The sequence below is a fragment of the Nicotiana tabacum genome, chromosome 7, assembly GCF_000715075.1.
Source record: "Nicotiana tabacum cultivar K326 chromosome 7, ASM71507v2, whole genome shotgun sequence".
In the NCBI taxonomy this organism is placed as follows: domain Eukaryota; kingdom Viridiplantae; phylum Streptophyta; class Magnoliopsida; order Solanales; family Solanaceae; genus Nicotiana; species Nicotiana tabacum.
Genome location: NC_134086.1, coordinates 36,666,523 through 36,689,950, shown reverse-complemented (window position 1 = coordinate 36,689,950; position 23,428 = coordinate 36,666,523). Strand labels below are relative to the sequence as shown.

Sequence of the window (23,428 nt, the reverse complement as noted above, 5' to 3'; positions counted from 1 at the left end):
CTCCATCGCTTGGTGGGCTTTTTCTTTGTTAAGACATCGCAAGAATAGTCCTTCAAAAGAGCGGCAAAACAATGTCCCCTTATAGAAGATGAATCGTGGTGCTCTTCGTTTGATGTCTGTTCTTTGTCGTGGATCTTCAGGTAACTTTCCATGTGCAAGGTACTCTATCAGTGGTTGCCTCCAATCTTCTTCTTCAATCACTCGAACAGACGTATGATGGCTTTCGTTGATTTGAAGATCCAGAAGTCTAGGAATAACCCATCGATGATACACATATACCTTTGTTGACTCATTCTCTCCAAGTGCCATCGTCGTGGCCAAGTTAGCCAAAGCATCAGTTTTGCGATTTTCTTATCTTGGGACGTGGTTTAAGAACACTCGGTCGAATTTTTTAAGTAAACCAGAAGTGTATTCATGGAATGGCAATAGATCTTCCTTCTTTACCTCGTAACTCCCCAAAAGTTTGTTGATGATCAGCTTAGAGTCACCGTAGATCTCCAACTGTAGAATCTTCATTTCTAATGCCATTTCGAGACCGATGATCAAAGCTTGGTACTCTGTGGCATTGTTGGAGCATGTTTCACCTAAAACAAAGGAGAATGGCAAGACTTGTCTTTCTAGAGAGATCAAAACAACACCTGCCCCCGCACCATTATGACGTGCAGATCCATCAAGGAACATTGTCCATGTTGGCAATTCTTCGATGAACAAAACGTCTTCATCTGGAAACTCATCCGAAAGCCCCCATTCTGCCTGAAGAGGGTGATCAGCTAGAAAATTGGCTAGTGCTTGTCCTTTCACAGCTTTTTAAGGTGTGTATGTGATCTCATATTGGTTAAACAATATGGACCATCTTGCTAGCCGTCCAGAAAGAACAGGCCGAGTCATCACAAACTTCACGGGATCTGCTCGAGAGATGAGTTTGATGGTGTATGCTTCAAAATAATGCCTTAGCTTCTTTATTGCATAAAGTAACGCTAAGCATATTTTCTCAACATGTGTATAGTTCAACTCAGCTCCTATCAGAGTTTGACTAAGGTAGTACAAGGCTTGTTCCTTTCCTTCCTCATTCTCTTGAGCAAGTAGTGCTCCAAGTGAACGTTCCTGTGCCGCGATGTAGAGTATCAATGGCTTCCCGGATTGGCGCCCCTAACACAGGTGGATTCAGCAAGTATGTTTTGATGCTTTCAAAAGCATTTTGACCTGACTAATCCCAATGAAAAGGGATATCCTTCCTCAATAGATGATTGAAGGGGTGACACCGTCCAGCTAGATTAGAAATGAACCTCCGAATGTGCTAAGTTTCCTTGGAAACTTCGAAGCTCCGTCAAGTTCTTTGGCTTGGGCATTTTCTGAATGGTGTCAATCTTTGCAGGATCAACTTCAATTCCACAATGACGCATAATGAAGCCAAGAAACTTTCCTGAGGTAACTCCAAATTCACACTTGAGTGGATTCATCTTCAGGTCGAATTTTCTTAATCTTTCAAAAACAATTCGAAGGTCTTCAAGGTGGTAATGCCTACTCTTCGTCTTCACCACTAATTCATCGATGTAGCATTCAACCCTCTTATGAAGCATGTCATCAAAGATGTTTTGCATCGCACGTTGGTAGGTGGTACCAGCATTCTTCAGGGCATCACTTTGTAGCAATATATCCCTTTTGGAGTTTGGAAAGCAGTACACTCTTTATCTTTTGGGGACATTCTGATTTGATTGTATCCGGAGGAACCATCCATGAATGACATAGCTTCATGCCCTGTTGTAGCATCAACCATGAGTTCAATAATTGGTAGCGGGAAGTCATCTTTTGGACATGCCTTGTTTAGGTCTTGAAAGTCAACACAAACACGTATTTGACCATTCTTCTTCTTGATAGGTACAATATTCGATATCCATGATGGGTACTTCACCTCTCGAATAAATCCCGCCCCGATGAGCTTGTTGACTTCGACTTCAATTTGTAATACAAGCTCGGGTCGAATCATGCGTTGTGACTGCTTCACAGGGCGTGCTCCACTTTTGATCCCTAAATGATGAACAACTACCTTAGGACTAAGACCAGGCATTTCTTTATACGACCAAGCGAAGACATCTTTGTACTCGGTCAACAACTTGGAGTATTCCTCCTCCTCTTGAGGCGTAAGTAGTGCACTAATGAAGGTGGGGCGTGGATCTTTCGGAGTACCTAAATTGAGTTCCTTAAGCTCATCCACAGTTGATTGCCTGCCATCTTCTAGTTGAGGGGGAGCCTTATGTACTTCATCATCGACGTTAAGGCATGGGCTATCTTCCACAGTTATGTGATAGGATGTTTCTACAAAGTTTGACTTTTCTCTTTGACTTCCTTGGATGGTCGGCATGGATTCTTTCTCTTTCTTTGCTTCTTTATGAGGCTGGCAAGTGTAAACAATGGTTCTCCTTTGTACCTTTAGCGGACCATCTGCAGATATTGACAAAATAGACTTCCTCTTCATACGTGATGGGAAAGCACTACAAATTTCTTTGTCAGCAACAACTTCAAAATGATCCCGCTCCTCATGGACTTGCTCCTTGTACTTTGACAGTATCTTTCTAGATGGAGACTTCCTTGTGGTCCCTAGGCGACAAAAGACAGAGGTCTTTGAGGTAGTGGAAAATCTTTTAGATGTTTGGAAAATACACGTTCACCTTTGTGACTTAGCCTTTCAAACACCGAGACCAGAGGGGTTGAGCCTCCAATGCGATCAAATACTTAAGCCTGTTGTTTTATTTTCTTGCCCTTAACTTCCTTCATCTCCTCTACCGAGGTGTATTGTGATGAAGTTATCTCTTTGCTTCTCTTTGATGAAATTCGAAGAGGCTCTGCCAAACTGAACCCCAACCCAAACTTTGGAGTGGCGACGTAGTGCCCTTGCTTTCTCAACTTCATTTGGGACTCATTGAGCCCATGTATCGTTTTACCAGTGACTTCGTCTTTGAGTTCTCATAGTTGTGATGGATTTGAGAAGTCATAACTAGACTTTTCAAGCAGTATGAAGGCCTTAAGATCATAGTGCCCTTTTATTTTATCAGCTTGGAGATTTCCTTTAGCAAACTCACCAGTCACGGATGGGATTTGTGCAACTGGGACAGTCATATACTCCTTCAAATGTTGGATATCTTTGTGACTCATTTGCTTCTTTGGAGTACATTCCTATAGCAAAGGTTGCCCTTTCTTTCGACGCTCACGTGTAATGTAGCAAAAATCCAGATGCTCCTCAATCTTTGTCTGTATGTCACCTTCAGATGATGATATCTTAATGGAGACTTCTTCTATTCCCTTCGTAGGCAGCTTGGTGGTAGTCCATTGAGCCACATTTTCCTCTTCTGACTTAACATCAGCTTCGTCATCTGATGATGGTTTCTCCACTTTCGGTTCACAAGAATCTAGGTAGAATTTTGCGTCTGCAAAGTATGACTCCGTCTCAGTGAAAGGCTTGATGTCTGCATCAATTTTGACTATCTCACCATCTCTTCTGTACTTCAGACATCGATGCAAAGTAGATGATACCACCCTGTTCTCATGAATCCAAGGACGTCCAAGCAACAAGTTGTATGATGTTTTAGCATCTATGGCGTGAATCGGAGTGTTTGAATTCATCTCACCAATGGATAATCCTACGCGGATCATACCTATGGCTCATTGTCCTCCTTGGTTGAAACCTTGGATTGTTAGGTTACTTTTGGATAACTCATCGATAGAGAGACCAAACTTTTTTAGCACCATCTTTGGCATGATGTTGACAGCCGAACCATCATCAATAAGTATGCGATTGAGATGTTGTTCCCGAATGGACCCTACAACAAACAAAGGTCTGTTATGTGGCTTAAACCCCAGCAGCAAGTCATCATCTGTGAATGAAATTGTTGCACAACATGTGACAACTTTTCCGTCATCATGATGTTCATGTGTTTTCATTGGAGCAAGCTCATCGTTGCTTTCCTTTGTTTTGTCAGTACTAGAAACTACATGAGTTGCATTAACATGACCTCCATGAAGGAATTTTCCCGAAAAAAATTCATGTAGTGTCATGGGCTTTCGGAACTTCGGCGATAAGGCACTGTTAATCTTCTTGCTAGTAGACGACTTGATATTTCTTGGTGATTGTAGCCTATCTGCATTGCTCATCATCGCTCTTGAATTAGGAATTCGTAGCCTCAAAACTGCCTGATGTTTTCGCTTCTTGTGAGTGACTAGAATCCAACCTTTATCATCTTTGTCTTTGGAGTGATTGTCTAGCTCTAGTGAACCTTCAAGAGTTTTCCTTGGAAGATCAACTTCAACGGGCTCAAAATTTCCAAATTGTAAGAAGACAATGCTTGACACGTTATGCAACTTTGAACACTTCTTTTCCTTGAGCGCGATACTTGCATGATTTGCTTATGCTATTTCATACATGTCTATGATGATTTTTCCTTCACTTACAAGAGCCATAATTTTCTCCTTTAAGACGGAGCATTTCTCTGTAGGGTGGCTAATGACGCGATGAAACTTGCAGTATTTCGGATCGCCGACTTTGCCAATTTTCTCTGGCCTTTTTGATTCAGGGAGATCGATGACTTTCTTGTCCAGCAGTTCATCAAGGATTGTGGGTACGTCTAAATCTGGAAACGGATAAACCTTCGCCTCTAATTCCTTCAAGGTGGGACGACGCTTCTCCTCTTTGGGATATTGACTCGGGGTCTTATCCTCCTTCATTTTTTGCTTAGTAGTGACCTTCACAGAAGTTGCTTTCACCACCATTGATTCTTTGGTTTGGTTCTTTGATGCAACATTTTTCTTGAACTCTTTGATCAGCGAATGGAGATGTCTTTCCATGACTTGCGATACTTAACTCCATGTCGTGCGCTCGTGTTGCAAGTTCTTCAAAAGTTCGCGGTTTGATCCCTTGTAGGATGTACAAAAGGCCCCAATGCATTCCTTGAATGCACATCTCCACAACAGATATTTCTGACAGGAAATCTTTGCAGTCCAAACTTAATGCCCTCCAATGATTAATGTAATCCACCACGGGCTCGTCCTTCCTTTGCTTGGTGCTTGTCAACTCTATCATGCTTACAGTTCTTCGGGTACTGTAAAAACGATTGAGGAATTCCTTCTCAAGTTGCTCCCAGCTATCAATGGACTCGGGCTCCAAGTCAATATACCAGTCAAATGTGTTCCCTTTCAAAGAACGAACAAATTGTTTTACCAAAAGGTGACCATGCGTTCCAGCATTGCTACAAGTCTCAACAAAATGGGCAATATGTTGCCTTGGGTTCCCTTTGCCATCAAATTGATGCAGCTTTGGTGGTTGATAATTGATAGGCATGGTTAAACAATCAATCCTCTTAGTATAAGGCTTAGAGTAGTACAACGAACTTTGCGATAGTTCGCCATATTAAGCTCTGATGGTGTTTGTTATCATGTCTTGTAATTGTTGTACAGATAACGCCGCAACTGAAGTAGATTGATTTTCCTTTTGAATGTTTAACTTTACAAATGATTCCTCAACAGCTGTTTTCTGGAAGGTGAAGATAGGTGAACGAGGAGGGACATGGCTCGACTCTCCAGGTGCATAAGCCTCCAATTTGTTCATGAGTTGAGCGATTTGAAGGTCTTTGTCTTCAACAGATTTCTTCAAGACCTCTATAGTTTGTTCCATCATGGCAAACTTTTCATCCACGTTAGTTGCATCAGTCATCAAGGCATTGACTTTCGTTGAAACTGAAGAATCCGCCAAGGTTTGAGGCTGTTTGAGAAAGTTCGTCAAACATCGAGAATGGGGTGTTGCCCCCAGATATTGCGGTTACGAACGTCATATGAGATATGCTTTTCTTTGCCATCTCCAAGGAGGCAAAGTATTCGGATCCATCCAAGCCACTAGCCTTGAACTTGCTTCGAGTGATTGGGCCAACATGACTGAGCTCAGCAGATGCTGCAACAGTAGCATCTTTGCATGAAACATCACACTTGTGGAAGGCAATTGTAGCAGCAGATCTGAAGTTTGTAGTTTTCAACTTGCAAGAAGGAGAGATGAAGGGCAGAATTGGTCCCACTAGGCGTGCCAAAATTTGTTCGCAATAAATTTTTGTAAGACGAAAAATAAACTGCAACAAAAATAATATAAAGAAAAAGAGATTTTATTGATAAATATTTGTGAGTACAATTCTATGTATCCCTTGATTCTCCTCTCTAAAATTCTCCGTGATTCGAGGGCTTGAGAAGCGTCTTTCTCGAATGTAGGATGATGTTGACCTCCTTGTGATGTATTTAATCGCCAAGAACGTCGAGCAATACTTTGTTGTTATGGGTTGATCTCCGGGAAGAACTCCGTTGATCACTCCTTTGTCGAATAACTAAGCACTCGATGATTGATCTCTCTGTTTGTGGATGCCTTCACCAATTGTCGGAGTGTTCTTCTCCAACTCTGAATATCCCTTGAAAGTTATGTAATCCCTTTATTTAAGTTGTAGATGATGGATAGTCAAGTTACATAAGAACTCTCTTGCTTGATTCTGATTGGGCCATGTCATTTAGCCACTTGGCGACTTGTGGTTGGTTCTTGCTTTTTGACTTGGATTGCCACATCATTTAACACGTGGCATCATCTTGTTGGCTTTGGATTTGACTGGACATGCCGTGTCACTTGACACATGGTACAAGTCTGGGCCTTAAGACGAAGAGAACCTTGGGCTCGAAAATAATAAAATGAACTAATTTAACTTGTAAAGCCCAAACTAATTATTTAACCCAATTGAATTTAATCCAAATTTTGTATGGATTAGACCCAATAAATTTTATATGTCTACACACATAAATAACAATCCAATGCAATAGCTTCTGGATTTGGAATAAAATTGCTCTTTTTAAACAATCTGTTTTAGAGATTTGGAATTGAATGTAGCCTTCATATTTGAAGTTATCATGAAATCTTTTATTTGGAATAAGGTATAAGGCATTCTGCCTTTGAATAAACATAATCCAATTTGACTGCTTGATATTCTCTGGGATTCTGCATTTCAATAACTAAAGATTTACGACCCTACTAAATTGCATACCAGCAGAATACATTGGCGAATTGATTAAAGGCAGGCCAGGGAAAGGTCTAACCTGATACTACATATAGTAACAAATATTCAAGTGAAGGAGAAGCTTGTTCAACCTTTTGTCGCGAACTTGACTTCAAGCTACTAACAAAACATGATATGCAATTAGCGAGTGTATGTAAGTGTTGCTCTATTTGTAAAGGAAATAACAATAGTACATCGATCAACAGTAAAAGCAGGGAAAAACCATGCTTCTTCATTGCAATCCATGACAGTAAGCAGGGGTTGGTTAGACGTTAGTATAGTTGTTACTAACATCTGCTTTCAGTTCCTGAGAAAATTCAATAGGACATAAACAGTTAACAAAGCACCTCACAAATAAAAGGCAGTGTATATTTCGGAAGTGCCACATGCAGGGCTATCCAATGCATGATCTATGTTTAAAATGTAGCAAACATCACTTTCAATTAGAACTGTGCACCTTGTTTAAGGTAAAAGATGAACTCTATTTACACGCAAGGATTTTCAAATACAGACCCTTTTGGCTCCCCCTCCTCCCCTCGTTTAAAATGCTAAGTAGCTTCTTTCCCTTTTCTCCTTCGTATTGTTCTAGTAATGCACAATAAGTTACATTGGCTGCATTTCTCCCTGGCTTCCTCAGTTTAATGTCTCGCAAAGGACACAAATCAATAAATTGAACCACAATAAAAGTCGATGCAAGTCTATCAAACTCTTGATGTTGTTTATTAATTATTACAAGGATTAGCTACATTCCTTGTTATAGCTTGGCGAATTGGATCAACATTTCAAAAGTAACATGATACATAGTTAATCCATACGAGTAGGAGTTACACTTGAAATGCTTTAAACAAGAGTTTTCAAGGTGATACATAAACATTGCACCTAATTATATAACTTTAATATTGTGGAAGGCATAACAAAATACACGAATTCTTAAGAGAAAAAAAGAGTAAAACTATACTCTTAAAGTCTAAACATGATAAAACAAAATTACTATTTTAGGAAGAGCTGTTGTTAAGTAACAAAGATGAGAAAAGTTTTATTTTATTTACTTTATAATAGACAGGGACTTCTTAAACAATGCCCATGTATCTTTTCCCTACATTTCCATGTCCTTTGGTACCCATTGCTTAGCTCAACGTTACTGCCAAAATGAAAGGTGATTCAGCCTTTGACTGACCAAACAGGCAGAACAATATAGCTAGCCAGGAAAACACCAAAATCAGTGCAGGAGAAAATTAGAAATTAGCTAGTAGCAACGAGGAAAGTACCAAAACAAGATACTATATCAGATCTTAACTGTTGTTCGATAATTCCTGTGTTTCCTCCTTTATCCTTATTAACTTTTCACCAAAGAAAGATCATTGGAGAAGCCCCCTGGATCAAACAGAAGGGCTAAAACTAGGCGTTATTGGCGCACTCACCTGCCATGATTTATATGTCCCTGGTGCTTGATCGCAGCAAACTCAAACTCACACAACGGTAGGAAGAGCGGGCGCTAAGACTTTTATCCGAATAGTGGTATCAGGGTCAATTTCCACAGGAAGCTTGTAATAGAGTTGCGTATTTGTTCAGACTAGGAATGCGTGCTTGCTCCTAATTGTACTTCTAAAAGTTTTTGGGGTTTTTGTTTAATAACTACTATTATCAACTGCAAATTTAGGCTAATTTATGCTAAAAAGAGATGTTCTAAGTTGTGATTAATATAGAGAAAGGCACTAGGGTCGTGGCATCACCTAGGTGGTTAACTAACGGGTAGAGACTACTAATAATAGATTGATATATTTGGGATCAATGATATAACCGTTGCACAATTATACCCACTCTCACACCTCTCGAAAGAGAGAGCGATTTTGCCCAATTGACTCTCTCGTGACCAATTGGGTAGACCAATTAGACCAAGCAACTAGGGTTCAAGTAGGGTGATTACTCTCTCGAGGTTTAACCCATTAATTGGGACTACCATTTCTCATGGGTCCAACCCAATTCCTTGTTGGGTCAATTTTGGGGTCATAGACTCTCTTTCTCAAGAAGAGTCAAGACCCACCAAGCTAGAATCAATGTTTGCAACCAACAATCCTTAATTAAACCATAAAATTAACCCAAATAACAAACACCCAATATCAATCTATCATTAACAATCACACCCATTAATTACCCACACTAGGGTTGAGCCACAACCCTAGCTAATGGGTTTAGCTAGCCATAATAGAAACAGAAATTGAAGAAATAGAAGATGAAACAGCCATATTAATTAATTGCTAATGTTAAACTACAATAATCTATGATGAAACTAAGCTAAAAATGCCCAAGATAGGCCAAAATATAAGTCTCACGAGCTCAGCTGCTATCAGATGTACCCAACTTAACCTAAAAATGGTAAAATGTTCTATTTATAGTGGGCTGGAAAAACTGGACAAAAATGCCCCTGTGGGGTTAGTGCGGACCGCACAAAGTTGGCACGCGGCCGCACTGGGTTGCTTGACCTCTGAATCTTGCTCTCTAAAGATGGTGATGCGGACTGCACAAAGATGGAATGCGGCCGCATGAAGACTGGCGCGGACTGCACAAAGTTATTGTGCGGTCGCATGAATAGATTGGTAGCTTCTCTGAACTTCTTGGAAGCGACCGCATAGCAAGATTGTGCGGCTGCATGAGTGGGACGCGGCCGCATGAGCTTGACTTGTAGTTTCAGAGTCTCTGAACTCCTATGGTGCGGCCGCATGACCTGATGGTGCGGTTCGCATGAAGTTCTGAATGTCCTTACTTTAATGATCTTTGACACTTGAGCAGGTTTCACTCCGATTTGAGCCGATCTTTGGCAATTTGTTACTTTATAGCTCAAACCTGCAATCAAGCGCAATCTGTATGCATTTTGGGACTATTTTATAGCAAATTACACTCAAAGCGCAGGCAAGTATGGGTATAAAACATGTTAAAATCCTACTTATTAACTCCCCAAACTTAAACCTTTGCTTGTCCTCAAGCAAACAAAACAAAACCCACCCCTCAAGGATAACATCCAAGCAATTTCAGCTTATCCTAAAGTAACCTCAACAAGCATCAATTGGGACTCACAATTGCCCTCAATGCAAATGCATCATTAACACATTTAAACTTTGAAAACTTGTGGATCAAGTGTGACACAAGAGCATCAAGAGTTGACACATTTCATCAAAGAACTTTTCTCAATTACTTTGGCCATTGTGGAACCCAAACTCATACATCCTCAACTCTCCCTAAGTGAACCTCACCTTTTAAAGTATTGACATACAAACCGAGGTTGATGGATTTTCACTCATCTCTGTCAAGGAAGAGGCCAAAAGTCCGGCTCTAAGTACCATATGCTTGCCCCTTATGTAAGTATCCACTAATGTAGGTTCCCTTCAACTCAAATCATGTAGGGCTTTTACTCGAATAGTGGTATCGGGGTCAATTTTCACAGGGAGCTTGGAATGGAGTTGCGTATTTGTTCAGACTAGGAATGCGTGCTTGCTCCTAATTGTACTTCTAAAAGTTTTTGGGGGTTTTTGTTTAATAACTACTATTATCAACTACAAATTTAGGCTAATTTATGCTAAAGAGAGATGTTCTAAGTTATGATTAATATAGAGAAAGGCACTAGGGTCGTGGCATCACCTAGATGGTTAACTAACGGGTAGAGACTATAATAATAGATTGACATATTTGGGATCAATAATATAACCGTTGTACAATTATACCCACTCTCACACCTCTCAGAAGAGAGAGCGATTTTGCCCAATTGACTCTCTCGAGACCAATTGGGTAGGCCAATTAGACCAAGCAACTAGGGTTCAAGTAGGGTGATTACTCTCTCGAGGTTTAACCCGTTAATTGGGACTACCATTTCTCATGGGTCCACCCCAATTCCTTGTTGGGTCAATTTTGGGGTCATAGACTCTCTTTCTCAAGAAGAGTCAAGACCCACTAAGCTAGAATCAATGTTTGCAACCAACAATCCTTAATTAAACCATAAAATTAACCCAAATAACAAACACCCAATATCAATCTATCATTAAGAAGCTACACCCATTAATTACCCACACTAGGGTTGAGCCACAACCCTAGCTAATGGGTTTAGCTAGACATAATTAAAGAAGAAAATGAAGAAATAGAAGATGAAACAACCATATTAATTAATTGCTAATGTTAAACTACAATAATCTATGATGAAACTAAGCTAAAAATGCCCAAGATATGGCAAAACATAAGTCTCACGAGTGCAACAGCTATCAGATGTACCCCCCTCCTCCTAAAAATGGTAAAATGATCTATTTATAGTGGGCTGGAAAAACTGGACAAAAATGCCCCTGTGGGGTTAGTGCGGACCGCACAATGTTGGCACGCGGCCGCACTGGGTTGCTTGACCTCTGAATCTTGCTCTTTGAAGATGGTGATGCGGACCACACAAAGATGTAATGTGGCCGCATGAAGACTGGCGCGGACCGCACAAAGTTGTTGTGCGGCCGCATGAATAGTTTGGCAGCTTCTCTGAACTTCTTGGACGCGGACCGCGTAGCAAGATTGTGCGGCCGCATGAGCGGGACGCGGGCCGCATGAAGTGGGACGCGACCGCATGAGCTTGACTTGTAGTTTCACAGTCTCTGAACTCGTGTGGTGCGGCCGCATGACCTGATGGTGCGGTCCGCATGAAGTTCTGAATGTTCTTACTTTAATGATCTTTGACACTTGAGCAGGTTTCACTTCGATTTGAGCCGATCTTTGACGATTTGTCACTTTATAGCTCAAACCTGCAATCAAGCGCAATCTGTAAGCATTTTGAGACTATTTTGTAGCAAATGACACTCAAAGCGCAGGCAAGTATGGGTATAAAACATGTTAAAATCCTACTTATCAACTTCCCCAAACTTAAACCTTTGCTTGTCCTCAAGCAAACAAAACAAAACCCACCCTCAAGGGTAACATCCAAGCAATTTCAGCTTATCCTAAAGTAACCTCAACAAGCATCAATTGGGACTAACAATTGCCCTCAATGCAAATGCATCATTAACACATTTAAACTTTGAAAACTTGTGGATCAAGTGTGACACAAGAGCATCAAGAGTTGACACATTTCATCAAAGAACTTTTCTCAATTACTTTGGCCATTGTGGAACCCAAACTCACACATCCTCAACTCTCCCTAAGTGAACCTCACCTTTTAAAGTATTGACACACAAATCGAGGTTGATGGATTTTCACTCATCTCTCTCAAGGAAGAGGCCACAAGTCCGGCTCTAAGTACCATATGCTTGCCCCTTATGTAAGTATCCACTAATCTTGGTTCCCTTCAACTCAAAATCATGTATTGCTTTTGTGGGGTCATTGTGAAGGCTTTTGGGTAAGGTTAGGACATATTTTTGTTCAAGTGGGTCCAATCTTCCCTTAAGCACTTCTTTTGATTCATTTTGGCACACTTTCTTGACTCAATTGAGTATTCACTTCTTTTTCAAGGGGTTAGAGAGACACATTATCACCCTTTCTTATGCAATTCAACACATTTCTCCTTTTTCTACTTTTTCCACACCCTTTTTCACTTTTGTTTTCTTTGAATCCCCCTTTTGACCTTATTCAATTATGTCTTTCTTTTTGTCTTTTTTTTTTTTGCTTTTGTACCTTTTACCACATTGTTTCCTTTCTTGTCTCCCCCCAAACTTAGATATTTGCCAGCTACTCAAGGGAAGATTTGGGTGCCAAGAGAGGATATCATTAAGAACGGGTATAGGCTTGTAGCTTTGGTTCTTGAAAGAAGAAGGTTCAAGGCTCAAAAGGGTTAACTAGGGATCATTTCATTGGTAGGTCATGGAATTGTTCAATCTTAGCATTTTGGATCAAGGAGAGCCTACAACCACTTCTCAAGCCAAATTTCACCTAAGATTTCGCCTCAACAAATATTCGGGGCAAGTTCTAGACCATCGGCTCGGGACTTGGACTCACAAATCGAATTCTCACCACACACTCTCAAGGATTGCTAAAGATATCGAGTCGAGGGCCCACAACGACCTTAGTTATGATTCAAGCGCACAATGGTCCAATATGACCCCATGATGACTGTTTGGTCAACACAAGAGTCTCAAGGCCATGACTTTCACCATCCTAAGCACACCATTATGTCTTTGACCATGGGATCAGAGGCAAATGTGTTAGGCCCAAGTGAAGCTTTGCCTGAGGTACCTTTGACTGCAAAACTTGAAAATCTAAATAAAATAAAATAAAATAAAAAACGGACTCAAACCCTTAAGAAGGTTTTCACGCAATCTCTCTTTGGGAAGAGCCACCCGGTTCGCACAACACTCTACCCTTGGAAAGAACCATGGCATTAAGAAAACCAAGGGCTTATTGCAAACGCCAACACAAAACAAAAAGGTTACGAGCCTGCTATGAAACTAAAAATGAAATTTTTTAACGAAAATAGAAAAACCGAATGAATATGTACAATAGGGGAGTAGAATATACAACGGGGGGGGGGGGATGAATATGTACATAAAGTAGAAAAGTAACTAGAATGAAAAGTTATGTACAAGCCAACTATCAACTAGCGACATAAGATAGAAGTCAAATAAATATGTACAGTCATCTCAAATGTATCAACCATCAAAATACAAAATAGTAGGGCGCACCCCCACGAATAAAAGTTGGCATTGTCCCCAATGCCAACTACCAAAATAAGCATATAAACAGAGAAAGGATATAGAGTGGCTCCTCAAGCCTGATCCGTCGTCATGGGCTGATCAGTGGTCCCCTGGTCCTTTGTACTGGCGGGAACCTTAGACTGGTCCCCGGCCTGCTGCTGCTCTGCTGCTGGGACAGGGGTCGGGTCATGGACCGGCTGAACATCTGGTGGGGCACTGAAAGTGTCCTCCTGAACCTGTGCTACCTCTATCACAACACCCTCAGTGCTAGAAAGCTTCCTCTTCTTCCTTGGGTGCCTAGGCTCCTCCTCCTGCTGTGGCTCCGGTACAACTACTGCTGGTGGAGGTGCGGACTCATCAAAGAACAAGTCTAAAGGCAGCTGGTCTGCCTTTAGCTTGTCAACCTCAGCTCGGAGCTCCTTCACCTCTTCCTTAGATGCCCAGGATTTTCTCATCTTCTTGTATTCTCTGGCAGCTCCTTTAGAGCTTTGCCCTGTGCATCAACTGCCTTTGTAAAGGCAGCCTGAGTAGCCAAAATATTCTCCTAGTTGGCCAGGAGTGTCTTCAATGTCTCCTCAATGGACTGAGGAATCTCAACGGTGGCTGGAACCGACTGGGCCGCAACTGTGGTTGCCAAAATGGACAACTTGCATGTCGAGACTGACATCCAGTTGTTCAAACTGGCCAATGTCTTTGCTAACTGCTGGGCCGTGAGGGGGTTGGATTTGGATGTGGGAACTACTGGTCCAGTTGAAGAACTAGGACCTACAGAGGAGGATGGCATGTCCGGAATAGTAGTGGCAGCAGGAGTAGGTGGCTCAATAGAAGCCTCTATCGCAACTGGCTCCTCAGACTGGCCAGTCGGGGAAGAGGTGGATGCTTTTCCCTTATTATCCCCCTTCGGGTTGTCCGGCCCCTGAATATTAAACCATGAGAACGGGGACACCGGCCGGACTCCAACATCGAAAGGGTATTTTTTCACCTTTGCATCTTCAAAGTACATTGTTACGGTGTTTGGGTAGGGGTAGTTTCTGTTCGTATCAATGCCAATGGATGTGATCACACTGTACATAACATTCCCCACATTGATGGGGAAACCTGCCATGATGGATGCAATGACAACCGCTCGGGCGATTGGAATGGTCTGGTCATGGGACGAAGGGTCCAACCTGTTGTTTACAAAAGTTAACCATCCTCTCGCCTCAAAATTGAGGTCCTTTCGCAGTATTTTCTTCCCCACCTGAATCCACTCCGGAACAGTACCCGGCTGAGCTAAGAACTGTGCCACCCAAGGACAAGCTTCCTCTTTCAACGCTAACTTCTCTCTATATAGAGAGTCATCCTCGTCATTGAAACCCAAACACTCGTTCAACGCCTTCCCCGAGAACACTATCTTCTTATCCCGCACTTTGGTTGCAATTGACCCTTCTTTTGTGTGGGCCACATTGTTGTAGAATTTCTTCACCATATGTTCATTTGCATCGACCATCTCATCTTTAAAGAAATCCCATCCCACTCTAGTAAGAAATTGTTCATGACCTCGGGGAAGGTAGGGTAACAAATCCCGGGTGACTACTCTTCTTTCTGGAATCACCTTCTTCTTGGGCCACACTTCCCGGAATTTATGAAAGGCCACTTCGCTGACAAATCTGTCCTGCCATACAACTGGGTTTCTAGTTCTTTCAATTCCCCCAACTCTAAGTACCCCATTGTCCGGAACCTCCTCATCACTCTTGTTTTTATCTTCTGCACCCTCACCGGATTATGAAGCTGTGGGGGAGGTAGAGTATTTGGCACTGCCTGCTTCTGAGCCCTTAGACGACTCAGGTTGTATAACAGTTGGAGCTTTAGCTGGGCCTGTGGGGGCTTTCCCCGAATCAGTTGAGACATCTTGGGAGGGGAGGTACTCACTCCCCGACTGCTCTTCATCACTCATCACATGCTTTCTTGTTTTTAGCTTTGGTTGGGGAGTGAGTTTCTTCAATTTTGCTTTACCTCCCCGGGAGGGGTTAGCTCCTTGTCCGGGTTGTTTAACTCCACGCCCTCATTGTTTAACCATTTCCTGCACACAAATAATTCTAACATTGTTAGTTCAGGCAATTGCAGAGTTTAAGTACATAAACATAGACAGAGAACAGGTGATAGCAGTGCGGACCGCACAAACAAGGCATGCGGACCGCACTGACCAAGTTAGGGAATGAACCCTCTCTAATTAGGAACTATGCGGACCGCATGAACAGGGGGTGCGGCCGCGTGGGGGCCAGCACGGTCCGCACAAACTGGTTATGCAACCGCATTGGACATACTATTAAAAACTGGTGCCCTCTGAAGCTCACCCCCGCGGACCGCGCAAACATGGGATGCGGCCGCGTGGGGCATGGCGTGGACCGCACAAACTGGGCATGTGGCCGCGCTGGGATAATCAACCTTTAGGTTCAAGATTTACGCGGACCGCGTAGCAGAATGATGCGGCCGCGTAAAAGGCATGCGTACCGCATAATTAGGGGGTGCGGCAGCACTGGGCGTTAATTACAGGGGCAATTAAGGTTTTACAAAAAACTCAAGTCTTTCACGTTTTAGCATCCTACTTTGTCCCTACTCATTTATAACATGCCCATCATTTCAAAGAACAATAAAAACAATATAAAACTATCCTAATTATGAAACGACGAAGAACAAAAAAGAAAAACGAAGAAGTTATGACTAGGGGAACATGTATAAAGTTTAAATTAATACTAAGTAAAGACTAATGTGAGAGATATGTTATCAGGAAAGCGAAGAAATGCTCTTGATATTAACACTAACAGGGGTCTCTGAATGTGAACAGTAACTTTTAGGGCTTAGGGGTTAATTTTGGCGAAAAGTTCTAATGAAGATCCTAATGGATTATTTATAGGAAACACAGTGGGGCCCATCACTTACCGTCCAGTGCGGCCGCGTAAACATGACCGCGGGCCGCACTGGGACTTTACCATTTACCTGTAGCTGCAGCGAAGGCGCGCGGACCGCATGAGAACCATGCGGGCCGCACAAAGTGGGACGTGGCCGCGTGAACACAGTTCAGAGACTTGGCAATATTTTTCTTTGGCCGATGCGGACCACACAAAGTGAGATTGCGGCCGCACGGTCACTGTTCAGAGACTGTGCACTTTTTTGCACAGTTGTTTTGCACTTGTTCAATCACAATTCCTGCAACATCTCACAAACCATTAGCTTAAAAATCCTAATCTACAACAGAAATCAAAAAAGAGAGAAAAAAGACATGGGTTGTCTCCCAAGAAGCGCCTGATTTAACGTCACGGCACGACGCATGTTACCATCAAAGTCACTTCAAATGAATGAGTGCTACCACGGAGGTGTCATCAAACTTTCCCAAGTAATGCTTGACACGATGCCCATTGACCTGGAAAACTTCACCATTTTTGTTTTTGAGATCAATAGCTCCAAATGGGGTTACACCAACAACTTCAAAAGGACCACTCCACTTAGACTTAAGCTTTCCCGGGAATAACCTCAACCGGGGGTTGAAAAGAAGAACCATGTCACCAACTTTGAATTCCTTCCCTCGGGCATACTTATCGTGAAGGTACTTCATCTTGTCCTTGTACAAGGACGCGTTGGAGTAGGCATGAAATCTAAACTCGTCTAGCACATTGAGTTGCTCAACCCGGAGATTCGCAGCGACATCCCATTCTAAGTTCAATTTTCTCAAGGCCCACATAGCCTTATGCTCCAATTCCACCGGAAGATGACAAGCTTTCCCAAACACCAACCGGTACGGAGACATACCAATCGGGGTCTTGTAAGCTGTCCGATAGGCCCAAAGAGCATCATCTAGTTTCTTCGACTAATCGGTCCTATTGGCATTGACAGTTTTGGACAAAATACTCTTGATCTCTCGGTTGGAAACCTCAACTTGGCCACTCGCTTGAGGATGATAAGGAGTGGTCACCTTGTGATTTACACCATACTTGGCAAGCAATGAATCAAAAGCCCGGTTGCAAAAATGAGAACCACCATCACTAATGATAGCATGTGGAGTGCCAAACCTTGTGAAGATACTCTTTTTCAATAACGCCACCACACTTCGAGCTTCATTGTTGGGCAAAGCGACGACTTCGACCCATTTCGACACATAATCAACCGCTACCAAGATATAGGTGTTCCCACAAGAACTCACGAACGGCCCCATAAAGTCGATACCCCACACATCAAAAATGTCCACCTCTAGAATTGTGTTGAGAGGCATCTCATCCTTTTTAAAAATCCCACCGGCTCGTTGGCATTCATCACATCTCTTGACAAAATCACCGGCATTCTTAAACAAGGATGGCCAATAGAAACCGCAACTAAGCACCTTAGAAGCCGTCCTCACCCCACCATGATGGCCACCATAGGGAGAGGAATGATAAGCCTCCAAAATACTCAATTGTTCTTTTTCCGGGACACATCGGCGAATCACACCATCGGTGCAAATCTTGAACAAATATGGCTCATCCTAATAATAATCCAAACTATCCCGCTTGAGCTTCTTCCTTTGGTTAGAAGGGAGGTCATACGGGATTATATCGGTCACAAGATAATTTGCCACATCGACAAACCACGGCATATCATGCATAGATACCGCAAGGAGATGTTCATCCGGGAACACATCATTGATCTCAAGGCCGTTAGAAGGCCTCCCCTCTTCCTCCAAGCGGGACAAGTGGTCTGCCACTTGATTTTCACTTCCTTTACGGTCCACAATTTCTAGATCAAACTCTTGAAGAAGTAGCACCCATCTCATCAACCTTGCTTTTGAATATTTTTTGGTCATCAAATACCTAAGGGCGGCATGATCGGTATGGATAATCACCTTGGCCCCCATAAGGTATGGTCGGAACTTTTCCATGGCAAATACAATAGCTAGCAACTCCTTCTCGGTGAGTGTATAGTTTTTTTGAGCTTCATTCATCGTCTTGCTTGAGTAGTACACCGGATGGGACATCTTGTTGATCCTTTGGCCCAAGACCGCCCCTACCGCAACATCACTAGCGTCACACATGCGCTCAAATGGAAAGCTCCAATTGGGTGCGGTGATGATAGGGGTAGTTGTCAACTTGTGTTTTAGAAGCTCGAACGCCTCCATGCATTTCTCATCAAAGACAAACTTGGCCTCCTTCTCTAACAACTTGCACAACGGGTTAACTACCTTAGAGAAATCTTTGATGAACCTTCGGTAGAAACCCGTGTGCCCTAAAAAGCTCCTCACCCCTTTGACAAAAGTAGGGGGAGGTAACCTTGAAATGACTTCAATCTTGGCTTTGTCAACTTCAATACCTCTCTTCGAAATCTTATGACCCAATACAATACCCTCTTCTACCATAAAATGGCATTTTCCCAATTGAGAACTAGGTTTGTATCTTCACATCGGGCCAACACACGATCCAAATTTGTCAAGCATTCTTCAAAGGAGTCCCCCACCACGCTAAAATCATCCATAAAGACCTCCAATATATCTTCCACCATGTCGGTGAAAATTGCCATCATACATCGTTGAAAGGTCGCTGGGGCATTACACAATCCAAACGGCATCCTCGAAAATGCGAATGTGTCGTAAGGACAAGTAAAGGTCGTCTTTTCCTGATCTTCCGGGGCGATGAGAATCTGATTGTACCCCGAATACCCATCTAAAAAGCAATAGAACGACTGACCCCCAAGACGATCAAGCATTTGGTCGAGGAACGGCAACGGGAAATGATCCTTTCGAGTCACCTTGTTAAGCTTTCTATAGTCCATACAAACTTTCCATCCCGTCACTGTCCGAGTAGGAATCAACTCATTGTTAGCATTGGTTACCACAGTTATCCAGCCCTTCTTCGGTACGCATTGCACCGGAGAAGTCCATGAGCTGTCAGAAATAGGATACACCACACCGGCGTCAAGCCACTTGATAACTTCCTTCTTGACCACTTCTTGCATAGCTTCGTTGAGTCGCCTTTGGTGTTCAAGTGAGGGCCCCGCATCCTCCTCCAATATGATCTTATGCATGCAAAAGGTGGGGCTTATACCCGGAATATCTGCCAATGTCCATCCGATTGCCCTCTTGCGCTTTTGTAGAACCGCTAAAGTGGCGTCAACCTGCATGTTAGTCAAGTAAGACGAAAGAATAACATGCAAAGCAAAATTAGGGTCCAAGTATTCATACCTGAGGTGAGAAGGAAGTGGTTTCAACTCCAACACCGGCGGCTCCTCAATAGATGGCTTGGTTGGGGGAGTTTTGCGATTCTCAAGATCCAAGGATAACTTCCTAGGCTCATAAGAATACGAGCCAATACCATGCAAAGCGTTTACACATTCAACTCTCCCAGCATCATCATCAACATCCATGTTCAAGAGCACGACTTCAAGTGAGTCCTCAACATTCACCATTGCGCTTGGGTCATCCACTATCACCACCGTGACAATGTCAATAAACGAGCACACCTCGGTGCTATTCGGTTGCCTCATAGATTTGCACACATGGAACACCACCTTTTCATCACCAACTCGGAAGGTCAACTCTCCTGCCTCGACATCTACCAAAGCCTTCCCAGTAGCTAGGAAAGGTCTTCCAAGTATAATTGGCACCTCAAAATCGACCTCACAATCCAAAATAACGAAATCAGTCGGTAATATGAACTTATCAACATGAACAAGGACATCATCAATAATCCCCAAAGGCCGCTTCATTGACCGGTCCGCCATTTGAAGCCTCATAGAAGTTGGACGAGGTTGTCCGATTCCCAAGGTCTTGAAGACCGAATATGGCATTAAATTGATACTTGCCCCAAGTCACAAAGGGCTTTTGCAAAGTCAGCACTTCCAATGGTACATGGGATAGTGAATGCACCAGGGTCCTCAAGTTTCGGAGCCATAGAATGCACAATTGCGCTCACTGATGGGTCATCTTGATTGTCTCACACTCCATTGATCTCTTTTTTGTAACCAACTCTTTCATGAACTTTGCGTACCCCGGCATTTGCTCGAGTGCCTCCACCAAAGGAACGTTGATAGTCAAACTCTTCATCATCTCAATGAATTTCTTAAATTGGTTGTCACCCTTTTGCTTGGCCAACCATTGAGGATAGGGCGGAGGAGGTCGAGGTAAGGGTGCTTGGGCTTTGGGCACCGCCGGCTCGGGCATATCAATCACGTGTTCCCTAGTCGGGTTCACGGTCTCTTGTGTTTCCTCCTCAACCTCATGAACATCAATCCGCACATCATCTCTCACACTTGGTTCAACTACATCTTCAACCACCAAAGGCATTTCATTATCTCGTAACTCATCTTCATCCACCATAACTTGGTTTCCTCTTGAGGCATGCACATCACCGCCTCTTCCACTTCGCGTTGTCACCGCCATCACATGATTATTGTGCCCACCCTTGGGGTTTACTACTGTATCACTTGGTAGAGCACCCTTTGGGCGAGTATTTAAAGACTGAGAGATTTGGCCTAATTGCACTTCCAAGTTCCGAATAGATGTGTTATGCGAAGCTAATTGGGCCTCAGAATCTTGGTTCTTTTTCATCATTTGCTCGAACATGCTTTCAATTCTCCCCATCTCGCTTCCGGACGAACTCGGACCTTGAGAAGGAAAGGGGGGTAGATTGTTCGGTTGTTGGTACATGGGGCCTTTGAAAACCTTGCCCCCGGTTGCCTTGGTTCCCGTTATTGTTCCACCCTCCTTGATTGTTGTTGTTGCCCCAATTATTGTTACTACCATGCCAATTTCCTTGGTTGCCTTGATTACCCCAATTGTTGTTTTGCTTGTTGTTATTCCAATTACCTCCGCCTTGTTGTTGATTGCCCCAATTACCTTGAAGACGCCATTGTTGATTTGAAGAGTTACCTTTATTCCCTTGATAGTTGTTGACATATTGGACTTTTTCGCTTTGATCATCATAGCACTCATTTGAATAACCACCACCATCATTGTTGTTGTCATATTGTTCACAATTACCTTGAGGTTGTTGTCCTCTTTGCCTCCTTTTCAACATAGAAACACCTTCCATTGCGTTGACTTGGCGCGGGTTTTGGACTTGTTGCAATTGCGCCTTTGCCAATTGATTCATAGTTGTTGTAAGCTCGGTGATAGCTTGGCCATGATCGTGCAATTCCTTGTGCAAATGGATGACCGTGGGGTCACCTTGGGGCACGTTTGCTCGGCTTTTCCATGCCGTAGAGGAGTCGGCCATTTCATCTAGCACATCACATGCCTCTTGGTAAGAAAGTTTCATAAAGTTCCCTCCGGCCAATTGGTTCACGATGCATTGATTTGTGGTGTTGATGCCCTGATAAAAGGTTTGTTAAATCATAGCCTCGGTCATATCGTTATTAGGGCACTCTTTCACCATTGTTCTATATCTTTCCCATATCTCATGCAAAGGTTCCGTTGGCTCTTGCTTGAAAGCTAGAATTTCATCCCGAAGAGCTGCCATATGACTTGGAGAGAAGAACTTGGAAATAAATTTGTCCGCCAATTCATCCCATGTTGTAATAGAATGATTAGGGAGCCTTTCTAACCAATCCAATGCTTTACCCCGAAGAGAAAATGGGAAAAGCCTCAATCTCAACGCATCCTCGGACACGTTTGTCTGCTTGCCACCCCAACATGTATCCACAAACCCCTTCAAGTGCTTGTAGGCATTTTGATCAGAGGCACCCGTGAAATAACCTCTCTGCTCGAGCAAGGTCAGCATAACATTTGTGATTTGAAAGTTCCCCGCCCGGATTCGGGGAGGAACAATAGCATTGGCGTATCCTTGATTTGGTAAAACTCTGGGAGCCACTCTCGGTGGTGCTGGAGGAGGGTCTGGAATATTGTTGTTCTCATTTGCATTTATATTGACATGTCGGCCCCTCCTTGGAACTTGAGGTAAGACCTCATCTTGTTCTAGATCCTCTACCTCCTCCACTGCTATCACATTGCCGAGAGGGTCATTTGCATTAAGAGCCATTGTACCTGATTGATCGACACAAACAAAATTAGTAATCAAGAAGGAAAGAGAAGCAAAACACAAAACTAGCTACACAAATAGTCAACACCGTAAGGTCCCCGGCAACGGCGCCAAAAAGTGATCGCAGCAAACTCAACCTCACACAACGGTAGGAAGAGCGGGCGCTAAGACTTTTGCCAGAATAGTGGTATCGGGGTAAATTTCCACAGGGAGCTTGGAATGGAGTTGCGTATTTTTTTAGACTAGGAATGCTTGTTTGCTCCTAATTGTACTTCTAAAAATTTTTGGGGTTTTTGTTTAATAACTACTATTATCAACTACAAATTTAGGCTAATTTACTAAAGAGAGATGTTCTAAGTTGTGATTAATATAGAGAAAGGCACTAGGGTCGTGACATCACCTAGGTGGTTAACTAACGGGTAGAGACTACTAATAATAGATTGACATATTTGGGATCAATGTTATAACAGTTGCACAATTATACCCACTCTCACACCTCTCGGAAGAGAGAGCGATTTTTCCCAATTGACTCTCTCGAGACCAATTGGGTAGGCCAATTAGACCAAGCAACTAGGGTTCAAGTAGGTTGATTACTCTCTCGAGGTTTAACCCGTTAATTTGGACTACCATTTCTCATGGGTCCAACCCAATTCCTTGTTGGGTCAATTTTGGGGTCATAGACTCTCTTTCTCAAGAAGAGTCAAGACCCACCAAGCTAGAATCA

General features: G+C 42.9%; 1 protein-coding gene across 1 annotated transcript; it reads right to left on the bottom strand.

Moving 5' to 3' along the window:
- Positions 1–1,630: 1,630 nt before the first annotated feature.
- On the bottom strand, positions 1,631–3,651 carry LOC142162052 (uncharacterized). Its single transcript, XM_075218353.1, has 2 exons — positions 3,210–3,651; positions 1,631–2,598 (listed from the first exon to the last, which is right to left on the bottom strand). The coding sequence occupies exons 1-2, from the start codon at positions 3,649–3,651 to the stop codon at positions 1,631–1,633; spliced, it is 1,410 nt and encodes a 469-aa protein (XP_075074454.1).
- Between the last annotated feature and the right edge of the window lie 19,777 nt (positions 3,652–23,428).

Excerpts from the sequence above, each read along its gene's own strand:
- LOC142162052 (XM_075218353.1), bottom strand. The coding sequence starts at position 3,651 with ATGATCCGCGTAGGATTATCCATTGGTGAGATGAATTCAAACACTCCG. Across the intron at positions 2,599-3,209 it reads GGATTTTTGCTACATTACAC|GGACCACAAGGAAGTCTCCA; the intron begins GTGAGCGTCGAA and ends TTTGTCGCCTAG.